Source organism: Scomber japonicus, chromosome 7, assembly GCF_027409825.1.
Source record: "Scomber japonicus isolate fScoJap1 chromosome 7, fScoJap1.pri, whole genome shotgun sequence".
Lineage (NCBI taxonomy): Eukaryota > Metazoa > Chordata > Actinopteri > Scombriformes > Scombridae > Scomber > Scomber japonicus.
Window position 1 is genome coordinate 7,738,469 of NC_070584.1, and position 14,001 is coordinate 7,752,469.

The window sequence follows — 14,001 nt, forward strand, 5'->3', positions numbered from 1 at the left end:
CTTTTTAAAAAGGACTTTTCTCCTCAACACATAACGACTGAAGCTTTGTGGGGTTCAGCATTGTACGACGGCAGGTACACAGATGATAATACGGTACGTGGAAAATGAAGGTACTCCTGAATAGCATGTGGATAAAATATCCAGCTCTCTTCATCATCTTTTTAGAAAGGGTCAGAGGAGTGTGCGTGTGTGTGAGGCGGAGGAGAGCAAGAAGGTTCATTGAACGTTGAAAAATGAGTTTGAGAGCAGAAGTCGTTTAAATTTTGAGAGAAACACGAGCTGAATAAAAGCAGTATTTATTTCAAAAATCAGCAACTGAGGCCAGTCCAGGTCAGAGGCTTTACTCACCTGTTAAAGGAAGGTCAGACATGCTGAAAAGGGAGCTGCTCTGCTTAATACTTGTGATTTAGAACGGTCAGTTTGGTGCTACACTCTCTCTCTCTCTAATGTACGTAATCATTTATCCTGTTTTTTTTTTGTTTTGCACAGGGATAACAATGTGAGGAAATACTATAGTGGGTTACTGTAGTGTTGAATCTGTGTAAAAGTTGCAGATTTCTTTTTTTTTCCTTGTAAACAAACCAGAAGAACATATTTTGTTAATGGTACCTGGTGATAACGTGCGGCTGTGTGTCAGGCTGTTAGGATCTGACACACAGCACATCTGTGTAGGTCTGAGCTATAACAGGCAGGTATTTAGTGCGCTACATGCAACCATGGTATTGTTTGGTATATATTTTTTATGAAGACTGGAATCTTTACCTTCATGTGAGAGTGTGCGTGTGTGTGTGTGTGTGTGCGGAGAAGCCAACAGTGTAGTCCTCCCTACACTTGCCCTGCCTCTGGAGCTGTAACAGAAGGTGATGATGGAGGTCATCTCAAAAAAAAAAAAAGAAAACCAGGGGACACTCAGTGTGTAAGAGACTGTTACACAGTTAACAAACAGTATGTTACTCCTATTTATTGTTAAGCATGTCATTGGGGCCGCGCTCCTCGATGCCCTCATGTAGTCTTCATGTTATTCCATTGAAAACCTAACAAATAAAAGCTCATTTGAATCAAAGCTGTTGTTTCACATACTGATTTAACTGAAGACATCTTGCCTGCAGATGTCTGCTTATATATTTAAAAAGTAAGTGTACCATTAGACTTTTATTAGTTTCTTTACGGTGTGACATTTACAAGAAGCTTTTATTTGCTGAATCACCAAAGCTATGTTTACGCAACTCTGACATGTTGCCATATCAGATCAGTTTTAGCTACCAGCTTGCGTCATCTTTGATATGCAATGCTTGACATTCAAAACAAGCTGCACTCATCCATCAGAAAACTTGCTATTTCCAAACTCTTCACACAAAATGCAGAAACTTTTACATAGCACACAAATGAAAATATCAAATTGGATATTATCAGGGAATCACAATATATAATGGTTATCACTGATTGCATTTTTAAACAAACATAATTCTGTCAAACAGTTGGAACAAAACAGAATCAAAGTGTTTTAATTTCCTCAAAATTATTTAAATGGCACTAAGAAAATTTCAAATTTTGCAGAAGTCAGGGTTTGAAAGTATATAAATTAACAATGACTGTTAGAAACATTATATTAGTTTAGTATGTTGTAGTGGTGGCTTAAAGGTTAGAGAAGCTAATTATTGACCTGAGAGTTCAATCTCCTGGCCCGGCAGGATAAAGCTAGTTGGGGGAAAGTGAAGAAGCAGCACCTGCCCCTCCCTTATTACCATCAACTGAGGTGCAATTGAGCAAGGCCCTCATTAACTCCACCTGTTCCAGCAGAGCTGCTCCAGTAGCTGGCAGATCAGACTGTGGTTGTTCTGGACACTTTCCAGGTGTGAATGTGTATAACTGTCAGTGTTGATCAAGGCGTTCCTGGAAAATAGAGCATTGTTCTCAGTGAATTTCACCTGAATAAATAAAGGAAGAAAAAAAACAGCAGGTAATTATTTATAGTAAATCCTACAATTTTACAAAAATGACTTCACTGCATCAGCTAAGATTTCTTCTGTTAAGGATCGAACACAAAGTTCAGTTTTATCAGAGGCACCAAACCTTCAGATATTCACAAGACGTGGAAGAAATCAACTGAAATACAGTAAACTGTTGTAAAGCAGATAGCATTACACCACAATTTAAACCATGCTGTAACACTCAACACCTCTTATCTCCTTTGAAATAATTAGAAATTGTGTTGTAATATATGCAAACACATATTGTATTTATTTAGTTGAATGAGGCTTAAGCACTGAAACCTGAGCTACTATGAAGTGTCCATGCAGAGGACTGAGGAGAGGACTGATTTGCATTTTAATCTGAGTGGGAAAGAATTTAGCAAGTGTCTTTGACTCTGCAAGGACAATTTCATAAAACACTGCAACAAGGCCTCACTGATACATAAGAATTATACAGGGTTGTTTTTTGTGCTGGAATGTTTAACAATTTAGTTGAATGTGATAGCAATGGACAGATAATAATCCTTTTCTGTGATCAAGCTGTCCAGCTCCAGTGTAAAGATTCCCCGTCTCTTAACGGAGATCTGCAAATCTGTCGAGCAGTCGCAAACAAAGCGGGGCATTCCTCAGGCGTGTCCAAACAGCTTGAACAGTGGGTGGGGCGGCTTCCCCTGAAATGCCAATATTGCTCATCTGCCAAGGAAATCTGTTCAAAGCATTTTGTGTCAGGGAGTGGAGAAGGTGTGTGGAGCCGCTTACTGTCTGCTGTCGAGGTGTTCGTCTTTGAAAAACGACGTGGCTCCCACCATGGCTGCTATTTATTATTATGACTTGGTTTGTTAGTTATCTAATAGGTGTAGTTATCAGTCAAATTTTTACGTTCACACCATGATGGAAGTGTTAAATTCAAATCTGTACTGCTACTACTGATGGTAATCTTTGCTGGATTATGATATAGTCCTTTCACTGTATTCCCTTCCACACTAGCAGGGCCCAAGCAGCATTTTCTAAACACTGAGGCCACAAACAGAAGTCCTGAACAGCACTAGTAACAGTATATGTACATTATTAACATATACATTAAGAGCATAACATGACAAAATGTGTGCCACTGACATGAATAGAACTGATCTGAATAGGTAAAACTGTCTAAATTTGAAGTCAAATTTTGAATGGAGGGCTTTTAATAGAGTAATCAGGAGGTTTTACATGCTCTACTTACTGCATAAGAATGTTTTCTATGGGGCTGACCTTTGCAAACTGTACAGGATATAAACTATTAACTAATAGAAGAAGTGTTATGCAAAGAAGTGAGTGTGTGTCTGTCTGTAGCCGCTTCATGTGAAGGGTTCACATCAGGATATCACTTAAAACAAGACTGGAACAAGTTTATCTCCCAGGAGGCAAAAAAAACACTGCTAAAAATGTTCTTTCAGCTTAATAGAATTTAAGTGATTCATGCTCAGAGATTTAGCAAATTATACTTTGGATTCCTAAAATCTTGATAGGCCCTTTGTCTTATTTGTGAAAGGAAGGATCACACACAACTCTTCACATTGAACCACTTCATAATAATTAGAGGCTTCTATACTCCATGATGTGAGCCTCAGGGGCCCAAGGGTGAAATGTGTATACCCATCTATACAAGCCAAACAATGTCTCTTATTCTGAAAATATCATCGTCCCTCAGGGTTGCAGTAAATCAGTTTATTGGTCATTTTATCTAACACAAATATTTGGAAAAATGCACAATATCAGCATATTCTAACGGAAATAATACACTTATTAAAACTAGACTTAAACACAGGAAGCTTCTACAGGACTTCTGCTTTGCCTAGTTATTAATCCAGTCTCGCCTCCTGATTATTCCAAGGTGGAGTCATTCATACAGTCTGCTACATCCTGTACTTTCACTGTATTGTGTGTATTGTAACCTAACACATTTCTATCACCACCTCATACAGCTGAGATGGACAAAAAAAAGTTTTATTATAGCAAGCTTCCTGTTTGTTTCTTATTGAAATGAAATAGAATAGAACAGATATGAGTTGAGATGTGGTCATTTTGTCATGCTGGCACACCTTTAATAAAACTAGTTATTGATTTACAGCCTAGGGACTGGGTCATGTCCTATTTCTCTCTCTCTCTCTCTGTGTGTGTGTGTGTGTGTGGAAAGACATCTTTAAGGGTTTATCTCTTCCTCACAGCTTCAAATAGGGCAATTTAAGAGTTAAGACTTCATTTTAAGGTGAAATTTAAAATTGGGATTAGGTTCACTTTAGAGTAAGGGTTAAGTTTAGGCATTTACTTACGATGATTAAAGTTGGGGTAAGGAATTACGGTCCTCACCAGGATATAAAGACAAACTTGTGTGTGTGTGGGTGTGATGAGGGCAGGGGGGGCGGGGCTTGTGTGGGTCTGCTTATCTCCGCCCGTGGACTCCACAATAAGTGCCCTTAGAAGGAAAGCCTGTCAGACTGTCAAGTGGAGAACATTTTTAACGGGTTGAGTGGCAGCAGATCACATCTTCAGCTCAGTGATCAAAACCACGTTTGTGCTTTTGGGATGCAGCCCGCCTAGGATCATATTGGTGGTTGGCTTTATTAGCCTATTACCGTAAAGATTCGTGGGTAAGTTGTTATTTAAGTATATTCACTTTCATTGTAAGAGAGTGTAAACGCACTTTCTGTAATTTGATCGGTTCCTAAATAAGTTTTATCCAACTTTTCCTCGTCTAAACGTCCCTGTCTCTCCAGCTTTGTTTATATAATCTGCAGCTTCAGCAGACTTTGATTGCGTTTGCATCAGAAAGATTTGCTCAGGTTATCATAGCGTGTCCACAAACTAATCCGCGTGTGTGTTTTATACAGGATCATCTCCACACGTCTTTCTATCAGCTGGGAGGGGAAGGGGAGGGGGAGACGCGCCGTGCCCGGGGAGAAGGCGCTGGAGGCGGGGAGGTGAACAGCTCAGTCCTCGGTGGATGAGACGGGCATGGAGATGCTGCGCCGCTCCTCTGTGTTCGCGGCCGAAGTGTTTGACCGCTCACCCACCGATAAGGAGATGGTGTCCCAAGCTAAAGCACTGTGCAGGGACTATATCCACTCCAGACTGAACCGTGCCGGGATAGGCTGGTCTAAGCCTGAGCACGGACTGGCTGCATCAGGTGGGACGCTTGGGGAGGTTTCGTCGGTGCTGCTCTGGCTGGGTAAGTTTTTGTGAAGCAGGGTTGAGGACACAGAAGGTATTTGGACACCTGGAGTGCAGATTGTAGTTAATCATGTAAAGTTAAACAGGAGTGCTTTAAAAGTCTGACACCAAACAATATTTCTTATAGATGTGCTTCATTTGTACAAGAAAAATAAAGAAACACAGGAGTAGCCTACATAGACCAATTTAAAATGTAAACAGGACAGAGATCACCATTTACAGAAACTTTGGAACATAGGCTACACATGCTGTTCAACTATTCTTATGTATTTCTTAAGTATGTTTACCTGGCAAGCCCATGTTGACAGTCTATACTCCAGACTGTACTGTTTGAGAAGGGTTAGGGTTTGACCACAACCTTACTGTTTGTGCCAGGCAGTCTTAGATAGCCTAATCAGGTATGGGATACAGGCATGTTATGGTAAGGTTTCAGTACAGGTAAAGTCTAGGTGTGTCCTTCTTGTTCAGACTGTCATAAATGTCATAAGGAAGATGGTGCCTTCAATCTACAGTATAAACAAGCAGAGTCTGCTCAGAGGAGCTCAGAGAAAATTACTGATCCATCCCATGCCCTGCACTCTGAGTATGAGCTTTTACCCTCTGGCAGCCAATGTAGAGTTCCCAAATCATTTTAAAAACTCATTTGCGCTTTCTATTAACGTCTTAAACAGAAACGACATAGTATGAGTCATAGAGGCCAAAATATCCAATGGAACTTTGTTAGGTTGTGCAATATGTTGTTTTAAAGTGTTGGCACTCATATGTACAAATGAACACTAATATGTGGTTTAATGTGTCACATGTCTACATATTCTGTATGTAAAAAGTAGAATGATATTTGTTAGATGCAGCGAAACTGAGTCCAAGAGAAAATTCCCAAAGGGGACGATAAAGAACAGAGTATTACATCATAGTTTTTTTTAAAAGTTCAAGTTTATTCAAAATGATGTTTGTGGGTTAGGGGTATGGGATATGATGTTACATATCCTGGTAACAGCCTGTAAGAAACTATCATTGGGATTACCTTTCATTTAAACTGGAAGATGTTTTTTGTGATTTCAGGGAATCCCTTGAAAAACAAGGAACCAGGTTTAATTTTAGTCATATTTGCTTCCCTGGATGTTTGCCCAGAATCAAATGGGAAGCTGACTACAGATGGCTGTCCCGGTCCGAGGGTTCACATTACCATTTGTGGTTATCGCCACACCTCCAGTTTAGTTTTAGTTTAGTTACGTAATTCACTGGAAAATTAGATCTAACAGCAAAGGACACCGTGTCAGTAAAAAACAATGGGGCTCAGATCTAATGAGCACTTTCCAGCAGGGAGCCTCTCAAATCACATTAAACACTGTGGTTCTACCAAAGAGTTGGCAAACCTCTGATGCATCATATGAAAGAATATTAAAGAGATTTAATCCATTCAATTTGGACTTTGTTCCCTTTCACATTTACTCCATATGAAGTAAATCTAAAGTTTCAGGTTATTATAAAAACAGATTCACCTCATGGATTAAACATTCTGGTGGGGTTTTATATATACTTTCTAAGCCACTCTAGAAAAATGTCATCACTGTACATACTCACCAATCCTGCCTGTCTATATGTCAGAGAAGTCAAATCAGAGGCTAAAATGCTAACGCTGCTAATATCTAAGTAAAATGCTAAGCTTGGTAATAGTAGCACAGGTGGATAAGAGTAGTAAGAAGCCAAGACTCGATGACTTAAACATAGTGAGTCTAGAAGCCAACTGACTCAGTAATATCTTACCAACAGTATTATTTACCTAGTTTGACAACATAAGCCACCATAATCTACCAGTCATACCAGAATAAGTAAAGCTGAAGCAGCAAAACTCCTGAGTGAGCCAAATTGAACAACGGTGCATTTTGTTACTCATGAATTCAGCTTTTCATTTGTAAGAAGAATGTGTTATTTCTTCTCACTTTATCTGTAGGCAAAATGCAAAGTCAGGTGCAACCCTAACCATAACCCTAACCCTAACCCTACAAACAACGAGTGCAATATTCACTTTTTCTTGACTGATTTTTGTCTTTCCATGTCTTTATTTTGACCAGGCGATGAGTTGGAGTACCTTCGCCCCAACGTCTACCGCAATGTGGCACGACAGCTCAACATCACAGTGGCGTCGGAGAGCGTGGTGTCAGACGCTTTCTTGGCCGTGGCTGCAGATATTTTCTCCACAGGTACGGTCCCTGTCAAAATCTGGTTATTGTATTTTAAATCAACCCATGGGCGCAGGCCTGCTCATGGGAACCAGCATCTGTGCTTCGGTATCAGGTTTATCTCTGACCTGCACGACCCAAAAATAAAGGAAGATGTTTGTCCTTTTAGGGAAGTTCTTTATTCAGTTGTCATCAGGAAGGAGGAACTTTAGAGGCTAACACAATGAAGATATTAAGATAATGGAGAACTTATGTTACTACTCTTATTAATGTTTCATCATTTGTTCACTAGGGAATTCCATAATGTCTTCAAGTTAAATCAACCGATTCCTGCCTTCTTTTTCATGTAAACACCTCTTGTGTAGGTAGACAGCGGGATTCTCCAGAGACAGAGCACTTTTCCTTGCTGTCATTATCCCCTCACTGCAAGGAAGCATAGGGAAAACATTCAGACCATATTAGGTTAAAGTGTTGCTGGTGTGGGTGATTGTTACGGACAGATTTAGACCCCACCCTGAGAGTTCAGTCACGAACCCTCAGTTGGCTTTTTCCTAAGGGAATATAATGAAGCAATCTCCTCCAAAAGTAATTAAGAGTCAACTTCAAACTGAAGAAAATCAGGTTAATCTGGTACTTGGTGTGAGGGCAGAGTTTCTGAGAAAAATCCCTAACTCAAACATGTATCAGCCTTACTACGGTCACCTTCTCATGCTGATGATTACAAATCTGTTGTTTATTTAGAGGTTTACGTGTACTTCTAGATTGAAAAAACAAGTTGTGAGGCTTTAGTTTGAGTTTTCGGGTTACAAATGTAGCCCTCAGTGATTACAGTGTAAATTTCTGCCTAGACTTGCCACTCTTTAAAGAGGAAGTTATGATCAGCGGTAGATTACGACCACAAAATTGTCTAACATGTAGAAGCCCTGACACAAATGTCCTGCAGCTTTCCACCCAACACAGATAAACTATAGCCAAACAGTCTTATCACATCCTGCGTGTAACAGTAAGAGCAAAGTAACAGTCTGTGTAGGATGAGCTGCCTATTTTCCCTTCCTCAAAACATGTATTTAAAGCTGCTCTATTCTATATTTTTAAACCAACAATGGCTCAAATGATGTTACTAATGTTAAAGTTGTCGCTTGACAGACACAGAAAATTTTCACCCAAAATAAAGAATATTGGACGAACATTTGTTGGAGGCACATAAACACATCTCCAAATAAAGCTAATGTTGCTGTTGTTCTGTGTCAAATAAGCAACTGTCGGCTAACAGGTTCACCCTATCAACTTCAGAGACAATACCATCAGTAGCGTGTCTACAGCTTGTTTTGGCTGCCCCCAAGTGGCCAAAAAATCCATGACTACACGTTTAAAATCACAATTCCCTCATCTTTATGGCACAATATCAAATCACTTATCCTTTTAACTCAAGTGTGAGTCAAATGAAGATTTTTCTACTCCTAATATCTAATATCTATTATCAGCCAAGCTAGCACCTGAGGTTTGACCCTATGTTAGACTCACACTGAAAGGCACGCTTCACTGATTCAGAGAAGATCAGTGAAGCGTGATAAAGGCAGCCTTTGAAAAGAGTAGTATAGTATCTTCTGTGGCTCTGGAGGTGCACTGTCTAAAATAGCCCCAATGATGACATCAGAGTTATCAAAGCTTAAGCTTGGAGACTGCAGTTTCGTAGTGGAAAATTTGGGCATGCACCACTTTACCAGCAGAGTTCTATTATGGGAAATGTGATGTAAGAGGCTTTGTTTTTAGAGTGTGACCAATACTGGGAACCAAACATAAGAATATCATCTACAGCTGAATTTTGACTAATCTTTTTGAAAATCTGTCTCTCATAAGCCCCCAAAATTTATAGACCCACAAAAATGGTGGCCCTTATCCATTTCTCTTCTGGCCATTAGACAGTCTGTACATGCCAGTGTGTAACACACCGACTGTAGAGTGTAAATTTGCCTGGCTGTTAATGGAGGTAATATTATCCAAACAGAAATGCATCAAAATAATTAGGAAAATTATCACATTTTCTTCATAAGATTTATCATCCATTAACTTGTCCACAAATGACTTTCCCAGAGATTCTCTAAGCACAATGAACTATCAGCTGTGGAAAAACAAATTAGACTGTGGTTGAAACTGCCTGTAGATTTAACTTAACTCACATCTGTTTCTTTTATGTTTTAGTTAGCCCTTTTGTTCACCTAACATCAGGCAGCTGTTTTACAAGAAGTGACAGTGTAGAGTACCATCCTGCAAATTCCACCTTTCACCATTACAGAGATTCATGTCCTCCATTTAAGAGAACCTGGGAATGAATCAGATGACAGTTACAGAGGATGGATGGAGTTGAGGCTCAGTTTGTATGTGTTGGACATACTGTATAAACACTACAAAAATAGTCGAAAGCTTTGACTGTAAATGGCGTGGCAGCAGAAAGAGTCACTCTTTATGCAAGCTGAAGTTGGAAAAATGATCCACTCACTGATCTCGCTGCCTGCTTGCCGCCGAGCCTTGGCTCTGGATTGTCTTCTTTGTGGGATAGACAGGCATGTGGGCCTAATTCCTGGCTGCTGCTGAGGTTTTATAATGTGTTCATCCATCTTTAAAGAGTGCTGCTGACAGAGACATTTCTGCTCCAACTTCTCAAAAATAGCACTTACTTCACTTTGCTTTATAGAGCCCAATAAATTGATTACAAACTATTTTCTTGATTCATACATCAAACAGAAGACATGAATGACTGTATATTTATTTTATTCTAATAGCTCTACATTCTGTGTCTCCCTCATCAGGTGTGACATGGGGAAAGGTGGTGTCTTTGTACGCTGTGGCAGGAGCCCTGGCAGTTGACTGTGTGCGTCACGGTCACCCAGCGATGGTCCATACCATCGTCGACTGCATGGGGGAGTTTGTCCGCAAGAGTCTGACCTCCTGGTTAAAAAGGAGAGGGGGCTGGGTAAGGGAAACCTTTTTCTATTTGTACCTAAATCAATTTTTTGTGTGACTGGATGTGTTGGAGTTTTGCCAATGACGTAGTTATATCGATATCAGAAATGACATACAACAATAAAGAGCAAAATGGAATATGATATAATAGCTCAATGTTAAATCACAAGTCACAGCATGGATATTATAGAAATATCATAGACCCTATTTACAGTACAGAGTTTGAACTAGCGCTCCACTCACAAAATGTGTCAAGGTGGAGGATGTGTTATGAATATTATACTGTACCAACTCTTCCCAGTTATCTGACAGTGTCTGGACAGGACGCATAGACGTATAAATAAAATACTGATGTATTTAGATATTTCAAATATATTTTAATGATGTTGGATAATAGATAATACTGTATATCAGTAGATATTTGGGTACTTATGTAAGCATGCAGTAGGTAAGGATGCACATTGGTAGACTAATTCAAATACCCAAAGGGGAAATGGAAAGTAATAACAAGATACTTCAGATAAGCAGCTCAGATAAATCCTGGAAAAAAGGTGCAATCACGCTCACATCTTCTGGCCATGTCCCAATTTAAGAAGGATGTGTTCATTGACCTCAAAGAAGAGTTCCATCTTTCTATTCCCAAAGATCCCAAGATTAGTCATTTGATATTAATCAGAGAAGGCTTTGAAGGTAAATGTGAGATTGTACTGAAAGTATAGAAAGTTCTTTTAAAAAATACACTGAAGAATCCAAGTTCCTATAGAAAGGATTTTATAGGAATATCATAATTATTCACTACTTTCATGATACTGCTTTTATATTTCATGAACAAATTTGACACTTAAGCTTGTTAGTTTGGTCACATTTAAATATTTTATCATGATGAAGAGAGTGTTCCTCCTCTGGTTTCTGTTCTGCAGATAAATATTAGTCAGTCTGGAGGCTGATGTATTTCAGTGGGGAACTGAAACTTTACACATGATGTTCTATGATGAATTTCAGTAGCTGCTAGTGGTCCAAGCCAGCAGCTCAATATGTTTAATTAGCCCCACCATGAGGCCTCAGGAAAGTATGATAGTATATCTACTTTGTTTGACAGGCAGAGCTTCAAACCATCTTTTTACACCCTCATCCAGGTTTTATGTGTTCAGCTGATGCCACAGCCAAATGCATAAGAAAGGACAGAACCAGAACAGCTGGCACACACTGCTTTAATTTAACTGACAGCTTTTTGGTTCATATATTTTAACCACTCGACATAAACCAAAGCCACAAAGCTTCACACAGAAGAGAAGATGTGTCTTCTGTAGAGTCCTGCAAATGAGAAAAGTCTGTCTGATACAATCATTGCAGAAATAATAAAGAGAAACTCCAGCAGGAGAGGAGAACAAGGCCTGGCATCATGCCTCTGTCTGTGTTCTGCTCTGCTGGAAAGAGCATAACAAGTGAACAAATGCTCGCCTGTAGACTGGGGAGACGCTGCACCCAAGTCAGTTTAGCTTTGAAGATAAGTGGAGTGTGACAAAACGAAGAGCAACACATTGTATAACTGACCTCATGAGCACAAACGAGGGACCTGTTTTTCACTCTGGCAGTCTAAATTCGAACCGTAGTGTTTCTGCACCGAGAGATGATGTCAGCACGTCCTGCAGGAAACCTAAATAACAGTTTGTGACATGAAGAGGGGGAAGTGTTCAGTGTCAGTGCTGAGTACTAGACTGCACTTTCTGTCGTGTCTCATTGTGTGTGCAAGTTTCGTCAGTGTTGAAGGAAGCTTTGCAGAGATTGCAGTGTGAGTTTTGGCTTTGAAAAGAACATATTTGTGGGCAAACTGCACATCTTGCCACACAGCAGATTTTCGGAATATTTTCAAATCAAGAACACGTGTCACTATTAAAACACTTTTTTTGGTTGTTTATTACATAATCAGATTTCACATGCTTGACTCATTGTGTCACTGTGTGCCCTCACAGGTGGATGTAACTAAATGCGTGGTGAACACTGACCCCAGCTTCCGATCCCATTGGCTGGTGTCTTCCGTCTGCGCGTTCGGACACTACCTGAAGGCCATTGTGTTGTATCTCCTCAGGGAGAAATGAAAGACAAAAGTCGCACACTGGATTATGAGCTATGAGCGAACTGACGAGCACCATTTCAAAAACAAAAAGAAGAAAAGAAAAAAAAGAAGAGCATCCACCACTTTGGATTATGTTTACACTCATTTGCACTGAGCCTTCTTTGATGAACACCCCCCTGCACAGAACTCCTTCTGCTTCCTCTGCAAGATTCTATTTATTGTTAATGGTTATATTATGGCACACGTTTGATGTGAATTTTTAAAATCACCCATTGTAAATGTTTTTAGCTTTAATATATTTTTTTTAGTTTTCCACATACAGCAGAATGTCTCATTTTGCTGCCTGGTTAGCAGTGGTTTGGCTGCCCCTAGTGGTTGAAAATAATCATTATTTTCACATGTAAATTAAGGATATTTCTTGGAGTCCTTAGATTGTTCATGAGGACTTGTTCTTGTGTCTCAGCCTTTCACATGGTACATGCTTGATAAATGCAGAATACAAAATAGTTTCTTCTTACGAAGAGACTGTACAAAAATTATTAGAGAAAAGGGGAGGGGTTTATGATTTGTTTTCTCTTTGCTAAAGGGAGGCTAGTCTTAGTTGTTTTTTCAGAGGAAAGAACTTTTTTTTATTTTAGATCTTCAGCTTTATTTTCCCCATCACAATTAACTAATCACTAGCCATTTAGTGGCTGTAGTAAATTCAGTATTCAGCATTTTTATTAAAAAATGAAATATTCACCATTTTGTTATATTTGCCACAATTCTGTTAACTGCTAATTCCACATATTAGTAGCTATTCAAATATGATAAACTAGTTAGTTTGCAGATTCAGCTTCACCATCTTAAATTCCTCCTGTTCTCTTAGTTATTAAAGGTGAAACCAGTTCCACTCATATTATTAGGAGATATCAGGGGGAATGTTTTTTTTTCAGTCATGGGGAAGGTTTAAAAGGAAATATTAATGATGCTAGGGAGGGTTTTGCATTTTAGATTAATCATTTCTCAGTCTGATACTTTTTATACAGTCCCTAATAAGTCTCATACATTTCTAACTTTAAAAAAACAAGACCCTCTCCACCATAATTAATATTAAAAGTTTAAAAACTGTAAGATTCTAATGAGTCTGTTTGTTGAATTAAACCTACAAGTACTACAAATATGAATTTCAGAAAGCACGATACACTTAATGCAACTTTAACTTTGTGTATTCATTGTTCACTGTAAGGCAGTGTATTATATTGCTGTAATGTAATAGCAGTAATGCAAGTAATTGTATCTTTTCTCTGAGTTTGAGCACTTTGATAGCATTTCAATCTATAAGTAGAATTTATTCTATGAATAATTTCACTTTTATATGGCATGTAGCACTAGGAGTGCTAGAAAATATGCAAATGTAAAAAGTCATCTACAACATATGTTAATAAGTCTTTAATAAATGGTTCTTATAATAATATATCAAGTGTGCACTTATAAATGTTAATATGTTGTTAATAAACTGATTTTGCTCTGCAGCACTTCTCAAGAAGGTAAGTGTTCCAGTGGTATTTCTTATGAATGATGAATTCAAGAGCTTTTAAACCCTATATGATAC

General features: G+C 38.9%; 1 protein-coding gene across 1 annotated transcript; it reads left to right on the forward strand.

Moving 5' to 3' along the window:
* Positions 1–4,890: 4,890 nt before the first annotated feature.
* boka (BCL2 family apoptosis regulator BOK a) lies at positions 4,891–13,984 on the forward strand. The gene is made up of 4 exons (XM_053322012.1): positions 4,891–5,181; positions 7,259–7,387; positions 10,177–10,340; positions 12,304–13,984. The coding sequence occupies exons 1-4, from the start codon at positions 4,968–4,970 to the stop codon at positions 12,427–12,429; spliced, it is 633 nt and encodes a 210-aa protein (XP_053177987.1). The 5' UTR covers positions 4,891–4,967; the 3' UTR covers positions 12,430–13,984.
* Positions 13,985–14,001: the final 17 nt, after the last annotated feature.